An 18,404-nucleotide genomic window follows, 5' to 3' on the forward strand; every position below is an offset into this window, starting at 1 on the left:
GCAAATAAGGAAGAAAGGAGGAGAACGAGTGAGAAAGATTCATGAAAAGATGAGCCCAAAGAAAGAGGTCGAAAGGGGTCAGATATTGCTCTTTCTCAAGGAAATATTTTATAGCTGTGCTGGATTCTTCTTCTCTTTTCTTTTTTTCCTCTATTGTTGTCCCTTTTCAGCATTCTTCTCATTTCCTGCATTTGATTTATTCTCACCTTCCTTTCCCTTTATTTTTTTGTACTTAGCCAACCATCATGGTTCATCCACAGAGTTCCATTAAGACAGAGCTGGTCTAAACTGGTTCCTGTCATGTTGTCTGGTCTCATTTACATTTACATTATTTTCCGGGCATGCAGCAGATGCTCCCAAGCAGAGCATAGTCTGAAATAAATGCAAAATCCTGAATATGAACTGGACAAAAATTGTCATGTGTTTTGCTTTTGTGCTTTTTTAAGGGACAGAACAGATCGTGATAGATAAGCAGGGAATGAGATGCTGAAATGTGAGAAATGAGTGCAGTTCTCTTCATTAAATCAATGCATGTGTTGGTTTTCATTTCCACCACAACAGTTGCTGTGCTGCTATTTAATGTTTTATTGAATCTTCATGTCATTTTCACCTTATGAGTGTTACAAAGCATTTTGAAAATCCAAACTGTATGACCATGTGTAGATAAAGTTCATTAAAACGACACAAAAAAGGGGAAGCCTAATTCTTAAAAAATGACTGGTTTCCTCATGTACTTGAAAACTTAGGGCCTGATTTACTAAGATGCCAAATAGTGGGTACTAAATTGCGTGCACGGTGCAATAGATTGCACCGTGCCGTTTGCGTGCGTTTTGCGGGTGATTTACTAAGAATAATTGCGTAAATGAAAACAGGTGCAACGGGGTGGAGACAGCAGTATTTAAATGAGGGTTTTGCGTGTCTGAATGGAGAGTTTGGACGAGCAGAAAGCCCTCAAGCGCAAAATGAAATGTGATCAGGTTCTAGTGGAAGAGGTTAACAAATATATTGAGTTATAAAAAAAACAAGTATTACCAGAAAAACCGACATATGGGAGAGTATTTGTGACGAAGTCAATGTTGTTAGTAAAACCAAAAATATTCCACTCCAAAATTATTAACACAGGTGGAAAAACTCCGTCCTGTGCGTATTCTGTCATTGTGCCTCCGTCTCCTCCTCTCTACAGTGAAAAAAGTCATCTGTGCGCAGTGCGCAGCCGGTTAACACCTGCCCTTCAAAAGTATTATTTATAGACGCAGTTAGCGTCAGAAAAAATACCTTAAGGTTTGGGATATCACAATGCGCGTGCTAAATAACATATTTGCATTTTCTCCTCCCTGTATTTTGCACACTGGGGTTGAAACGTCCCATATTACATATTCATCTTGGCAAACGTACTAAATGGACAGCGTGTACTATCTTGCACAGTTGAAAGATGCAAACCTCAGTGCGCTGCGTTAGTAGATCAGCTTGCACATTTTTTGCGGGTGATGTCAATTTTGCACACGTTTTTACACACACAAACCTTTAGTAAATCAGGCCCTTAGAGTTTAAAAAACTTGTAACATTAGCTGACTTACTGGAATAGTCTTTTTGAAAAACAAAATAAGTCAGCTAGTGTTTTTTCACCTCTTTCTTTTATTGAGCATATAGTTGTCTTGTGAATAGCAAAAACACAAATAGTTACTATTATTAATTTAGACTTGGGGAAAAGTTGCTAGATGCCAGAGATGATATTGTGTATTTGTTGGAAACTCTAATGCGATGCGATCAGTGTCGTTCCGGGGGGGTGCGTGCATGCGATCGGTCTAATAAGTGACAACACAGATCTGTAAGGGCCATAGACTGTATATAAAATGGACGTAACATCCATGACGTCACCCATTGGTTTGTGGACTGCTGCTTGGAAGCGAATAGTTTCGGATCTGGCCATCTTGCGCCATCTTGAACATTTCTGGTGCATGCCGGGTAAAACACGGATTCTACTTATATGGGCATCAGGAGGAGCAAGAGGCGCCCTCCTGAACCTGTGAACCAATCAACCTGTCAATCATGACGTAGCCACGCCCTAATGCATACCCTGCTTTATTGTCAAATATAAAATCAGGGAGGCCAACATTTCACAAATGAACATCATACTGCATTGAAGAAGGCTTTAAACTAGCGATTGAGACCATAAACACATTTTGAAAATGTTTACTGAGGTTATAAATCAAGTGAGAAGTTGGTGAATTCTCCATTGACTTGTATAGAGACGGAAGTCCTTTTGACACTAAAACGGTCGCCCCCTGGTGGCCTTTTGATAGACTGCAGTTTTAAGTTTCATTTCAGAGGACCGGAACTCCCCGCCTGGTAAGGACGCTTCACTCTCACACGCGCTGCATTTATAGTCACACAAACACACACACACGCGCAGTCACTCTCTAGTGCGCACTCTTGCTCACTCGCTCCAGATTCCGGGAGATTGGATCTCATTTGCGGGCGTCAGGGAGCCGCTATCAATATGCGGGAGACTCCTGGAACTTCCGGGAGAGTTTGGATGTCTGTATTAAGTTAATGTACTTCAAAACTGTTTTTAGTCATTATTATTTTAAATGGTGTGAACACGTTACTACACTGAGTCTAACTTTTGAACAAAGCCTGGCCTGAGGCTTGTCATGCTACAGAAAAGAAAGAGTTTTATCCTCTTGTCTTGTGGTTACCACTTTACTATTTGTCTGTAACAGTTAGCTAGCAGTAAATGCTAATGTTAAACAGAACTTTAACATGTCTGTTACATCCATGCCCTTGCCAAACAAGTTTACACAATGCTGATAAAGCCTATCACTGCCAGATAAATACCTGTATTTCACAGTACACTGCAGTTTTTAAATATGGTGTCAGGTTTGACATTCCCACACTGGCAAGTTGAATGCATGCAAGACGTGCTGTATGGGGAGGGCATGCACATTAGACTAACTAATGGTTAGCTCTCTGCTAACTTGAATGAGGATAGTAATTTAATCATGCAGCTCTTCTAGACTGCCCAAATGTTATAAGACCAAATGGATCAAATGCTGACAGTCAAACAAGTCCTATCATGGGGGTTGCAGATGCAACTATAGCAACGGAAGCACATGCCAACAGTGTTTTTGTAATTACTCTCACTGCCAGAAGGGGGAGACAAAAGTCCCACACTCCAGTTTTAATGTTAGCTAGCTAGGAGTGGTTTGACCGCTCCTAACATCATTAGTGACTGTGCTATGCAATTTTATGTGTATGCTGAGTGAAATTGTAATTCCATCTTTTAATAGACTGAATAATCTTGTGTCTTTACTTTTAAATTTACTTCATAAAATTGGAATGTTGAGAATATTCAGTTTAATTTACCCATTCAGTAATTGTCAGTTTAACATATTATATTATTACTGGGGTGTATTCAATTTATTCTCTGAACTTAATTTCTTATAGTACAGCACTACTGTTACTTTGATGAATATTTTTTTCCTTTTCATTCTGTTTTGTTTAAGATAGATTAAGAAAAACAAGACTATTCTGGTGGCACAAGTTTTTGTTTCTAGAAAACAATCTCATCATACTGAACTAAACTTCACAGCTGGTAAGTTACAATAGGCAACACAGCCTATTAGTTTACAAGTCAAAGCTGTCACAGTGTAGCATATTTAGGCAGCATTCCTTACAGCTTGCATAGAAATTTTGACTGTAGCTGACAGTCCATTTAGTTTTTGGGGCCTGGCCCTCCTAATGGCTTTTCAGATAGTTTTTTTTTTGTATGTACTATACAGGCTTGTAATTGGGACTGTCAGTCAGGTTCATATCCAAGAGCTCAGCCAAACAATGTTTCAGTTCTACTATTAAAGAGTGGGCAGAGCTGATAGAATTCAGAAACTGAAATCTGAAAAAATACTCTTAAAAGACTCAGGGCCTGATTTATTAAAGGTTTGTGTGTGTAAAAACATGTGCAAACTTGACATCACCCGCAGAAAATATGCAAGCTGATCTACTAACGCGGCGCACTGAGGTTTGCGTCTTTCAAATGTGCAAGATAGTACGCACTGACGATTTAGTACGTTTGCGATAATGAATATCCATTGTGGGGCGTTTCAACCCCAGTGTGCAAAATACAGGGAGGAGAAAATGCAAATATGTTATTTAGCGCACGCATTGTGATTTACCAAACCTGAAGGTATTTCTTTCTGACGCTAACTGCGTCTATAAATAATACCTTCGAAGGGCAGGTATTAACCGGCTGCACACTGCGCTCAGATGACTTCTGTTACTGTGGAGAGGAGGAGACGGAGGCACAATGACAGAATACGCACAGGATGGATTTTTTCCACCCGTGTTAATATTTTTCGAGTGGAATATTTTTGGTTTTACTAACAACATTGACTTTGTCACAAATACTCTCCCATATGTCGGTTTTTCCGGTAATATTTGTTTTTGTTATAACTCAATATACTTGTTAACCTCTTCCACTAGAACCTGATCACATTTCATTTTGCGCTTGCAGGCTTTCTGCTCGTCCAAACTCTACATTAAGACACGCAAAACCCTAATTTAAATACTGCTGTCTCCACCCTGTTGCACCTGTTTTCATTTACGTAGTTATTCTTAGTAGATCACCTGCAAAACGCACACAATTTAGTACCCACTATTTGGGATCTTAGTAAATCAGGCCCTTAAAATCCAAGGTTTGTGTTCAAAAACACCTTAATTATCAGTAGACCTACCAATCAGGTATTTGGGGGTTGACTTGGGGTATCTTGTTTGCTGTATTGATGTCCTCATTGCATCTACAATGGACCTATTTCACTAGAGAAATGTAACACATCACAGTAGGACAAGCACAGATGTGGATAGAAAAAAATAATGATGGTTGAATTTCATTTAAATGAGTCCTGGTATTGTGCATGCTGGCTTACTGTCACACTGTCATGACTTACTGGGACACTTGAATAGAGTGGAGCTATCGTTAATGTTATTAGTAACACCTGTGCTTTTCCTACTACATTAAGTTAAAATGTCTGCTATAAAAAGGCCTATTCATGAATTGAATTGAAACATTACAGTGTAGTTTAGAGTACTTTGTCCACGTTCTGTCACACCAAATCCCAGTTTTTCCTTTTTATGAAGGGAGCAAAATGTTTGTTAGCTAATTCTTTCTCCTTTTGTAGAAGACAGAGATGCAGGCTCGGATAAACACCCCAGTGAGCCCCAGGGTGACTACTCTTGTAGTGCCCCCCTCCTCTGACTTCACATATAAAAAAGTGAAATTTACTATGGCATGAAGATTTACAAGAATGTACAGCTAAAGTACAGGCTATCGCACGTACCACAGAAAAAGTTAAGATCCAATCAAAACAAAACAAATGCCATAAAAGCCCTTACACTGATGCTCAAATCCGAATGCAACTCACATCCCAATGCAACCCATCATGCTAAATATCATTATTATGATCATAAATGGCCTGTATGAAAACTCCATGCAAAACCATTACCAAAAGAATATTGCACACTAACCAACCAAATAAGGTAAGCCCAATAATGACCATTGCAAGCATATATAATACCAACATTATAACATATTTTCTGAAATAAACAGCATTGTTTTGTCTTTCTCTCTCTCCACGCCTCCATGGTGCTGATTCAGACGTAGGTTAGGTGTGTGGGTCACATAGGCCTATCAAATTGACCACACTGCATCACATATTTGCCCAGTAGTAATATAAATGCCTGGCCACACCAAGAACTAGAACGATAACTATAAATACATAGTTTTAAAAATCGTTCCAACTCCAGTGGATGGTGGAGTCCACACCACAACTATAATGACAACGACAGTGTTAACCAATATCCTTGCATCACTTTCAAAGCAATTTGATTAACGATAGAAACACTGACAGCCAATAAAAATCCTTCCTATGAACCATACAGCACAACACAATCTGTATCCAACCTGATATTTGCAGTAAAATTTCAAAACCAGCAAATATCATCTTAACTGACTGATGACTTTATTTATTTATTTTAATGCAGCTTTGCTCTTCTGTCAGCACAGATTGGAGCAGAATGACACCCAGAGGTGATTTCTTTAGATAGGTTTGTCTCTATTTACTATACAAAGATGCTGGAACTTTGTTCTCTATTATTATGTCAAAAATCGTTTAGTCTTCAGATATGTGCTCATACTGTGTGTCTCTGCTTCAACATGTACTGCTGTGATATGCCAGGTCAGTTTGGTCTGTAAATACTGAAACCTCACAGCAACTAGTGTCTAAAATACTTCTAATCAACACACTGAATCAGCACCCACCTCTGAACTCTTCTGCTTCTCTTTTTATTGATATGTACAATGTACAGCAGTAACAGCTCATCGATATTTATTTTCATTAGCTGCAGTCACAGCTGGAACCAGCAGCTATTTACAGGATGATATAGTTCATAAGTGTGGATGCTCGCATGGTTATCTTTAGTTGTTTAGTTGTAGTTATTGTTGAAGTTATCATTCTTAGTGTGGGCAGCCCTTAAGCCTTCATCTTCTTTCTTGACTTTGTGCAGGCGAAGTAATTCATTAAATCCTCAATTGCACCTCTTTAACTCCTGTTTCTGCTGCCTTAGCCATATCGGTGGTTGAGCAGTTAGCCTCACTGGCAGTGCTAATGCTAGCTTCTTCATTTTATTCTATTCTATTCTAACGTTAGCTTCGCTGCTGCTATTACTGCCCCGTGCACTTGCTGTCTCAACTTGAGCTTTCCCTTCTTCCTTACAAGTAAAGCTTCTGATTGAAGGTACATTTTGAATCGTGGCTATATGACTGGATTCTTTGTCTCTCAGGTTTGCTTTTCACACAACTGCTAAGCTGAATCCTGTCCATTTTGAATTAGTCGGAAGTCTGATATATAGATCTTGGCGCTTACTGTGTGGACTTGAGCTCGACCACTGTAATTGGTAGGGGGCACCCAAGTGGGGAGAGAATCACAAATAATTGCAATTTATTTTTATTTTTGTACTTGTTTGCATATTTTCCATTAAATAATATAAACATTGAAAATTTGACCCATGTTTTAAAGGTGTCATTGTCTTAATCATGTGATGCCCCCCCCCCCCGCCAGATGCAATGGATAATCCAGGCTTGCAGAGATGGTTACAGATTTATTTTGTGTTGCATGGTCTCTCTATAGACTGATAAATTACAATCTAATCAGGATGAGGGTGCCCATTGCTGCTCTTTGATGAAATATTTTATCTTTGAATCTTTATTTTATTATATATGTCTGATGGAAAAATAAACTCAAAAAGAAAAGGCCTTTTTTTCTTACTGAGGCATGCATTTTCAAGCACGTTCCAGAATCAGCTGAGAATAGATCTATTTTAAAATTCAAAGGGAGAGTACATGTCTGATTATGTGACTTCCCAATAACAGTTGGGAATAATTTTCACACTTCTAGTTTAGTTGTGCTTAACCACTTGACTGTCATCACATATTTTAAAATATACTGATACATGTGGTCATGATGAAGAATGATTTTTTTTTTCACCAATCACTTTCATCTTATTGTGAATTGCTATTGGATCAAATTTAATGATTTACCTGTCAGCATAATGTGATTATGTCCATCTATAACCTCTCAAGAACACGTTGCTTACCATATATTCTTTTTCTTTTCTTTTCAGTGAGTCAAAGCGGGCTTGCTGGTGATGTTTGTCCAGATCCTGGAGTTCCAGAAAACGGCAAACGAATGGGCTCTGCCTTCCAGTAAGTTTTTACTTAGTAGTGTTTGTTTTATATACTATTTGAGAAGCAGGATCCTAGCACAAAAAGTCAAAAGTTTGTTTTGTTTTTTTGGTCCAGATGTGGAGGGGTAATCAGAAGGATCGGGAAAACTGGTGAACAGTAAATTAAAAATATTGAGCCTTGCTTTGCTGTGCAGAGTTGTCCTGTGCAAACAAACACACAGTCTGTTATCGTCCAAACCAAGTTTGCTATACTTGGGTTGATAAGTTGATGCAAGGATGTAGAGCCCTACCCCTGTCCTTGACATGGTGTCAAGAAGATGCAAAAATAAATAAATAAATACAGTTGTAGCCAAAGGTTTGGGCACTCCTTGATGACAAACATATTTTAGTGATTTTTTTTAATTGAAAAGAGGTAAACAAATTCTTTCTAGGATACGGAACATAAAACACAACATTGTCAGCAAACATTTATGCATAGTTACTTTTCATGTCATAAATGGATCAAACACACACAATTATGAATAAATAAATAAATACATGTGAAGGTTCAAACCCTTCTATTGTCAACAGAAGGAAGCAGCTCAACTGGCAAAATTTAAAGCTGCAAGCAGCAACAAGTGGGTTTCAGGCTTCACAAAGCCAAGCAAAGTCACTTTAGTTAGTTGGATTCTGATTAAAGGAGTTAGACCAATCACACACTCATCCTCATTACAATGTAAAGATGAGTAAATTACATATATAAATTACATATGTAAAACACATATGTCCATATAGTAAATAACATGTTATTTTGTCTACCATATAGTCAATGGATTGAGGAGTTCATTGATGAGCTATACCTTGAGTTATGAACCAATATGTCAGGGTTGGAGTTGGGCAAAAAAATAGTTTTTAACTTTTTTACTCAGTACCGGGTACTGCTTCTGCTGGGCTGTCAATGCATCTCTTTTGCTCTTGTTTTTGTATAATGGACTGCTGAAGTGGCCCACGTAGTGCTCAAGTGTTCAGCATTGCGACTGGCCCGCTGGGATTTCTCCTGGTGCTGCTGATGGCCAGTCTAATTGGCTATTAGGGGGTGTAACGATAAGCCAATCTACATTGATACATTGATTCAATGAACAACAAGCCAATAGCATCGATGCAAAATGAAAACATCGATCAGACTTCGATCATTTAAGACGAAATTCAAATTCCCCTGGCACGTCTGTCTCCGCCCGAGCATACACACCAAACAAAATGCCAGCAGCGCCATGGCAACGGCCAGAGAAAAAGTCTGTGTAGTTATCCTATTATATTGACACTCTATCATCAAATGCTTCAGACATCACGTTACTGTAAACTCAGCCACAAAGAAACACCTGAAATGTGCTGCCGCTCGTTTTTTGTTCAGTAAGCAAAAACATGAAAAACACATAGAATACCGGTAGACACATTTCAGCCAGTCACTTAAAACGCATCATAGACACATAAGATAAATAGGTGACAAGTGGCCTCATTGTCAGAATACACATTACTAGAGCATGCCATACAGAAGCAGAGGATGACAATGGGGTAAAGACAGAAGAGAACACAATGCCATTTGGTTCTCTACTTACACTCAGTGTGGATTCGGTTGGCCTGTGCATCACATGAACCTTCAAAAAGTCCAGTTGTTGTAAAAGCCATTTCTTTTTTGAAGAAAGAGGTTTGTGGCCACTTCCACTGGGCATGGGCTTTAGAAGTTTTCCATATTGTGTTCGTAATGTCGCCATCCGTGTTTTCACCTCATTCACTGGAGAAAAAAAAGAATATTGAAATCTCTCGCCCACACGTGGCTACAATAGCAAAACAGAAGTTGAGCTAGCTACATGTTAACTTACCAGACACCTGTAGTTGAACAGCCATGTCCTTGACGCACCTTGCCCTGACGTTCCTATTATGGTACGTATCTGAGGACACGTCGTAAAGGCATGAATGTGCCTGCCACATTTCAACTAATCTGGCCTCCATGGCCCCAGTCCAAACCACATGCTGCGGAGGTACCGGCATCGACATGCTTCTCTTCTAGTCATGTTTTCATTTTTCACGCAGGCGCAGTGAGGGAAAACCCCCTGATCTCAGGTGAATCGACTCACAGACCTGCCAACCTTGGCAAAATATTTTGAGTACCACTTGTGTCATGCGGCTTTTTTCGCACACTTTTGCAACTCCATTGCTTTGCACACAGTGCCTTAGCTGTGCTGACAGCCACAAGTTAACTGCATTGAATTATTTCAATATTTATTTAATTAAAATTATTTTAATATGTATTTAATTAAAATGGTAATAATTTATGTTGTATATTGCAATAGGTGTTTTTATTTTCAAGAATGTAATAATTAAATTGGCTTACAGCACATAAGCACACATCACCAGGGCTAATGTATATATTACCTGCAGCTCCCTGTTGGCTTATGTCCACATCATAATTGCACACTGTGTAAAATGCATGATATGGGACTTTAGAGGGTCGGAAGCATGGCCACTGTTCTTGATATTTCATCAAAACTTCTGGGGGACATGGACCCTCTTCTTTTTGGCAGATCTGCTGCCCTGTCCCTCCTTGTCTTTTCCTCAACTGCCATGATAGTGGCAAAGTGGTAAAGTTGCTGCAAAAGATTTGTTGGCTACATGTTTAAACTGTATAAATAATCACATTCCTCCTTATATACAGGCCTATTCTATCTGTAATGGATATATATAAAGGCTAAAATAAACACGCGCGTGCACACACACAGATGCACCGCTCCCTCTAATTTCTCTTCTCTTTTTTCTTCCACGGTGCATTGGGGTCATTGGGGTTCATGATCGATAATGAAAAAAACTCTCAAATCTATGAGTTTTTTTCACATAGACTTCGCTCGAATGTTTTCACAGTGAAAGTAACGTTATTAATGGTTCACATTTACCAAAAGCTGGCAGGTCACACAGACACAGACACAGCACACACACACAGACACACACACACTTTACCTTTTTAATTATTACCTTTGCAGCGAGTAGCGGAACTGGGAGGGAGACAGAGCGGGGCAGGGAGGAGGGGGAGCGGGGATGTTACGCTATAGGTTCGGCAGACTCGTTATTCTCCGCTACTCTACAATAATTGGTTGAAACTGCTTCACCACCCTGCTGCATCGTGCTGTCAGATATGAGTACTGCACACGCACATTTCCCACAGAACTCACATGTCAGCTTTTTGCATAGTTTAGAGAGGCGAGTCTTACTAGCGTATTTAGATGTCAAATTGCGTACCTGCTACGCAAAATGCGTACAGGTTGGCAGGTCTGGACTCATACTCTGCTTCAACTGTGCAATGCCCTCAAGAGGAACGAACAAAATATCAAACATGTTTGATTTTCATCCGACCAGCCGATTGCCGACTTTTGTGAGTTCGAACACTTAGCAACCATGGGGTCCTCTAAGCAGCTGTGTAAAACTTTGAAAATGAAGTGCAGTCCGCAATGCAAGGAATTGTGAAAGAGAATGAAAAAGGTAATTAAGAGATGGCAATTGAGGGGAACTGTGGAAGACCAAGAAATCTGTTGGAGACAGTACTGCTTGTATGCTGGTCAAAAAGGCAAATCGAAACCCCCATTTGAGTAGAAAAAAGCTGCAGGAATATTAAGCAGACTCAGGAGCAATGGCACACCACTCCACTATACAGCCATGCTTGCACAAACACGGCCTTCATGGAAGAGTCAGTAGAATAAAAAACCTTTCCTGTCTTTTCATCATAAAATCCAATGTCAGAAGAATGCAGTGGAACATCTACAGAAACAAGTGCTGTGAACTGATTAAGTTAAAATAGAACTTCCTGGTTAAATCACCAAAGGTATGTTTAAAGACAAAAAACAGCAACATTTCCTGAACAGAACACCTTGCCAACTGTTAAGCATGGGTGTGGATCTGTCATGGTTTGGGGTTATGTTGCTGCCAGTGGCACAGGAAACATTGCACGGGTGGAGGGAAAATGCCAGCAAATTCTGGAAGAAAACATCACACTGCCTGTAAAAAAAGCTGAAGCTGAAAAGATGATGGCTTCTACAAAAGGATAATCATCCTAAAATACCTCGAAATCCACCATGGGCTACCTTAGGAGATCAAACATCCCAACCTGCAAAAACTAATTTTAGGGAGGTCCGGTCTGGGGTGGGGTGGGTGTGATTGGTCTACTAAGCAGTAACGTTGCGCAATCAGGGCGCTTTGTGCTCACACACGCTGCATTGATAGTCACACAACCACACGTACGCAGTCACGCTCTAGCCCACACTCTTGCTCGCTTGCTCCAGTTTCCGGGAGATTGTATCGCATTTCCGGGCATCAGGGAGCTGCTATTAATATGCGGGAGACCCCCGGAGCTTCCGAGACAGTTGGGATGTCTGAGAGATGCAAGCTGAAGATTCTGGAATAACCCTTGCCTTACTTAAACATGATTGAAAACCAGTTAGTCGATCTTAAAAGAGCTGTGGATACAAGACAGCCCAAGATTATTGCAGAATTAGAAGCCTTTTGCAAGGAACAATGGGAGAAAATCCCAAATCCAAGAAGTGAAAGGCTTTTAGCTAGCTATAAAAAGCATTTGCAAACCGTGATATAAGTGAGAAGTTCTTACCGTAGGGTGCCCAACTGTTGCATACCCTTTGCATACAACTGTTTGTGGATCTAGCCAAATAATCCATTTCTATGTAGATGTGTGTTGCAAGTAAGAAATATTCAGGGTTGCATTAGTGTTAAAGGGCCAGATTGCATTCATGATAAATGGCTCAAATCTAACCAAAAGTGCAACCACTAACTGGACTTGAGACTAATTGAACATTACTTTTTATTGCATTGTTATATCCTGTCTGGGTCTGGTATCCTTCTGATTGTGTAATGTATTGTGCTGTGTGTGTTGTCTCTTCTATTTGTATTTTATCTATTTATTTTCTGTCTCTTCTATTTGTATTTTTTCTATTTATTTATTAGGGACTACGGATGCAAATTAGCAGCTTTGCTATAATCCGGCATGTTTACAGAGATGTTTAAATATCGATGTTCATTAATGTGCATTGTCCCTATCCAAAAATAAAGCATTTATTATTATTATTATGATGATGCTGTGGCCTACAAGATTGACAATGGATGCAGTAGAAGACTAAAAAAATGGTGAGGTTAGTTTATAACTGATATTCAATTTTGTGAGTACAGACACAGGACTTCAGGGACTAGTTCAGATTATTATTATTTCATCAGAAATCACAATGTGTTTTGTTTTCTTCAATTTATTTCCTTCACTTATGGACATCATGTAGAACCCAGGCTGAAATTGAGTGCCACTCTGCTCCTGTTCCTGGTCCTGTAGTCCCGGCACTCATCTCATGATCCTGAAACATCTTAAACAAAGTTCTTCATCTTGTGACATGTTGTTGTTGCATAATATTTTTAGACATGTGTAGCCTTTTGGATCCTCCAAAAATAGGAGCTAATCTATAGTATAGTGTTGTAGTACTTGAGATCGGTAATTTTCAAGGTCTTGGTCTTGTCTCGGAATCAACTGCATTTTTACTTGGTCTTGACTTGGTCTCATGATTTTATCTCAAGACCACAGCTGCAGTGACTTCTTTTTTTCTGTTTGTTTTTTTAACTGCAATTGGGTGTAAAACTCCCAACTTCAAATGCAACCAATAACTTATTTTACTTTGAAAGTTTTAACGCTGCCACCCGACTGCCCCCTATGTGCCAAGGAAGAGAAGACGAGGGAGGAAGGAGGGCAGCATCTATGGCTGCGGAAATGTCGTCCAAATCATCAGTGATACGATTTGCTTATTCAAAACACAAAGCGTTTATTTGCAAGTGGAAAGAAAAAACACTCAGCAAAGTGTAATGTCTGTGGAGCAACTTTAACTGAGACGGCTGGAACCATGTCACTTCTATCACTAACTTCTATCGTCACCTCGAAAGAAAACATAAGGAAAAGTAAGTGTCAAGCTACAAACACAACCTTAATGTGGTTAGTAATTAGCTTTATGTGCTCTGTCTCTTCTTTTTTTTACCATAAGCAAAACTTTAACACATGACCAACAATCTGTCAGTGTTAGCCCTCCTTATTTCTCAGAATATAAGTTAATGTTACAGGTTAGCTTGCTAATGAGCTGCTACAGGTAGACTGTCTTTACATAAACGTTAGCAGAAAAAACTACATTGGAGTCGATTTTTTGTTACAAGTTACATTGATAAAATGTCAGTCTGTTTGTGTGGTTGTGGTTTTATTTGATTTGGTGATTTTCAGTCATATTTCTGCCCATTTGCCATGCCGCATCACTCTGGCACTCTCACTTGGGCTAGAGACATTGAATAAGGTTAAACATAATTTAGAGATGATAATGTATAATGTGCCTCCACTTTAATGTGATCATTTGGATTTTGAATACACACAGACAGAATATTTTACCTAGTCAAAAGATGTCATATTGCTTATGCTGTGTGTTTTGAGAGTCACAAGCTCTTCTCTCCCTCTGTCGCTCGCTCACTCAGTCTTTGGTTTATGTAATTTAATTCAATTACTAGATAGATAATTAAAATGGTGTTATTAAAGCATATGCTTGTGTAACTATCTGAAAAACTTGAAAAAGTTGCACCAGTGTCAAATGTGGGAGATGTTAGCAGGTTCCGTGCTATGTCATTCTGTTCAATCCATACAATGTCACAATTAAATTGGTATATATTTTATATAAATGTATACACCTTTATACTTTCTGTACATCTTGCACCATTATGAAAAATATTGCCCTTTTGATGTGATTGATGTTTGTAAAGATTTGTCCCCCCTGTATTTCAGATACTTGGAGTACAAGGCAGGGAAAGAGACAAATTTCTACAGTCTACATCCGCAGAGGCAATAAGCCATCAATGAGGCTATCATCTGGGATTTGATAATTGGTTGTTGTCTGCCTCTGTCAATTGTGGACAATGGAAATTTTAGAAACTTTCTTGAGATTATGGACAATAAGTACACACCAATCTCTAGAAGAACAATTTCGTTGAAACGGATACCTGTGCTGGTGAAAAAGGTCAAGCAAACTATTCTGGAGAAGCTGGAGACCCAGTCATCTGTGTCATTAACAGCTGACCTCCGGTCTGATCGCAGGCTACGCTCCTCTCTTGGTGTAACTGCCCATGTGTGCTGCAAATCAATTCCTATGCACTTCAGTCCTACCTGCTGGACTGCAGGCGTTTTGCAGGAAGACACACTGGAGAGCAAATTTATTGTGCCTTTGAAGAAATAATGGAAGAATATGGTATTCATCAGAAGATAAGCTATATCATAACAGACAATGCTGCCAATACGAAATGTGCTCTCAAGGTTCAGATGCCACAGCAGCATTCTGATGACAGAGTGAGGAAGATAATCTAGATGATGAACACCTGTGGGAGGACATGAATTCAGAGGAAGATACAGAATAACCCTGGTCAACAGGTGAATGTCTTTACTGTTTAGCTCACTCTTTGCAGTTAGTTGTGAACAACAGCATGAAGGAGGTTAGGAACATCTACCTTGCCATTGCGAAAACATCACAGTTTACAACACTTTCACATACTGTAGCAGCTCACAATTCAAACACAAGTTTGAGGCTATGTTTGGCACTGATCAGACTGTTCCAGCAGCAAACACCACTGGCTGGAACAGCACCTACAAAAACATACAGGCCCTGACATCTCTTGACCACAAAGCCCTCACTGAAATCTGAAGCAAGGACTTGAAAATCAGATATTTAGTGCTTGAGAGTGGAATGAGCTGAAGGAACTGACAGCAATTCTTGCTCCGTTCTCTGAGGCAACACCTGACAGAAGGAGATAAATCAGTTACAATAGTATGGTAGTTCCAACTGTCCTGGACCCGAATACACACCTCCTAAAGATGGAAGAGACCTGTATACAGTGTCGGCCAATAGTCAGGGCCCTTTGAGAGTCTCTGGTGAAAAGATTCTCTGGAATCTTTGTGACAACAAACCATGCTGGATCCACAGTTTGGCCTAAGCTGAATCTGGATGTTACCAATGGGGGAAGTGCGCAATCATCACAGAAGAAGTTCAGAGATGAACTGAAGAAGACACTCGCAGGTTAGTATATGTTTTTATCCAGTTACTCTTCTCCATTTTGAAAAAAAATATGCAACTGTATAAATGTTGGCACCATATGCGGCAAGCACCTAACAAATTCCAACAGAAGCAGATCAGAAAACAAGGAGGCTTCATACTAGAATATGAGCAAATATACTTATCAAACAGAGGGAATTAGAAATGAAGGTTTGTCTCCATTATGTGACAGCTTCTTTATGTTTCATTGAATTGTGGTGATCCATTTATTTTGGCCAATGAGTGTATTAGTGTTATCACATCGTTGCAAAATGAACTATCTAACCCTTTAAATATAACTCTAATCTCTCTGTTGTTTATTTTTTGTTTTTCAGATACTTTGATCTTGGAGTTGGAAAACATAATGGACAGTGTAGGAGATGCAACAGACTCAGGGGCCACTGATGTGGATCCATTTATTAACTCACCACCAGTCAAATGTCCACGCCTTCTGTCCTGCTACAAGGCCCACAAGAAGCACAGCTCAGGCCAGGATTCAAGTATTATAACACAGATCAGCAAATACTTTGATGCCATCCAGGACATTGACAATTCTCTTGTCTTCTTGTCCAAATACCATGACAGATTCCCACAACTCCACATGTTGGCGCTGAAAGTGCTGTCAGTGGAGAGGGTTTTCAGTCGAGGAGGCAACATAATGAGACCCCACTGAGCACATTTAGGTCACAAAATGTTGTAATCTCTCATTTTTCTAAAATGCAACCAAACTCTACTTTAAACTCACTAGTATAGTGGGCCGTTTGCCCTGCTATTGCACAGAGCACTGTTGGCTTGTTTATTCAAAGTTCACTGTTATTGAACATGTCGCATTTTAAGTCTGACTGCACTTCCTTAACACAGCAACACACCCACCAAGTGTAAACTAGATCAGATGCAGAGGACACATGTAGTCAGAGATTTCTTGTATCAGAGATTTGTTATTTCTATGTGTCTCCATTTTTCGCCATGTTTGTTGTGAAATATAAATAATTTCCAGGTGTTAATTTTACCAAGGTTGGAGTCATACTGCCTCACCACTTTTGACATGCATCATTTTTTACAACGACAAAAAAATTCAAATGTAGTAAGTTTGTTTTGTTTTTTTCATTACAGACTCGCCTTTCAAGTGTTGGCATGTTCTTCATACATTGATTGTGACAGTACTTACTGGGTTCTACTTTTGAAATCACCATGTAAAATGGGGAAATTATTTTCTACTGCAGGCCTGTTGGCCTTACCAATTGCTTTGCATTTTAAATAAATATATTTTTCAATATGACTAATACACTAATGCTTCCGTTGATTACAGATCATATACTGATCATCATATAAGTAATACACACTGCATAATTTACCAATCACTGACTGATTGGGGAGTTATAATTTAGCAGCAGGAAGGTGTTTTTACATTTCTTTTTCATTCTGCCCCTGGTGTGTTGACCCTTTCTACAGGTCAGTGATATGGAATTGCAATGCTTAAGTTCAAAGCATTGTCTTTTGTCACTGAGTATATACTGTGCATCAATTTGTATTTTACTAACATTCCTAAATAATGATTTTCTTTTTAGCAGAAGAATAATCTAAATGTCGAGCCACATGATTATTATGATTACAGTCATGGTTTTGAAAATGGTCTCGCATTGGTTTGGTCTCGGTCTTTAGGGTCAAGCATGGATAGACATCACAGTAAAGGCCGCAATATCATCTTGGCAGAGAGACAAATACTGAAACATACTGTCTCTCTCCTTGAGACAGTGATAGCAACTGTCTGTGGTGTTTTGGGGAAAGCAGTCACTTTGATAATGGTGGCTCAACATTGCTGTAGCACCCAAGGTCAGAGGATATATCTGACTACGTCTGACACCCTAATTCCACAGATGGTATCTGTGTTTCCTTGTTTGAAGAATAACGAACCGATAGACAAATTCCATTACTGTAGATGCATTATGACCATTTATGTGCATAGAGTATTCGTGGTACTATCTGTGAGGCTTAAAGGCTATCCACAGAGGACAATTTTCTTAGTATTGTGGTGGCATCATGAATCGCACGGCTGTATTGATAAAACTTTGATTCTCCTTGGCCAAGCTTCAATAAACACTTTCAGCGTTAGACATCCTGGACTCCTGTACACTTTCTCCATTGCTGAGGTTAACCATTGACAAACAAAATCTCCATAACATTGACTACAACACTACAATAGTAAAATAAAATATTAGTTGCAACTACATCTGTAACAGACCTGCAGATGTAGACCTGTTGATGTTGGTACCTAAAAAAAAGTCAAAGAAAGAAATAGCGGCTGGAATTTTGCGGGCAATAGCAGTAAAATTAGTGTTGCATTTGCATTTCTTTTACAGCTGCTTTTGTGTGTGTGTGTTGAGTTGAACACTTTTGATTGTTTAACATTAAATAATTAAATTAATGACACATGAATTCCATTCAGTTTCAGGGTGCCAGTATTGTGCAGATTGGCTCACTGTCACTGCAACTTTTGTTAATATTATTAGTCCTGTTTCCATTAAGGAAGTTCCG

General features: G+C 39.3%; 1 protein-coding gene across 1 annotated transcript in view; it reads left to right on the forward strand.

Moving 5' to 3' along the window:
- LOC133989379 (CUB and sushi domain-containing protein 1-like) overlaps positions 1-18,404 on the forward strand; it is a 356,447-nt gene that overhangs the window by 157,768 nt on the left and 180,275 nt on the right. The window contains exon 8 of the mRNA XM_062428141.1: positions 7,675-7,756. Coding sequence (XP_062284125.1) covers positions 7,675-7,756 — 82 coding nt within the window. The remainder of the gene's footprint in view (positions 1-7,674; positions 7,757-18,404) is intronic.

Source organism: Scomber scombrus, chromosome 1, assembly GCF_963691925.1.
Source record: "Scomber scombrus chromosome 1, fScoSco1.1, whole genome shotgun sequence".
Lineage (NCBI taxonomy): Eukaryota > Metazoa > Chordata > Actinopteri > Scombriformes > Scombridae > Scomber > Scomber scombrus.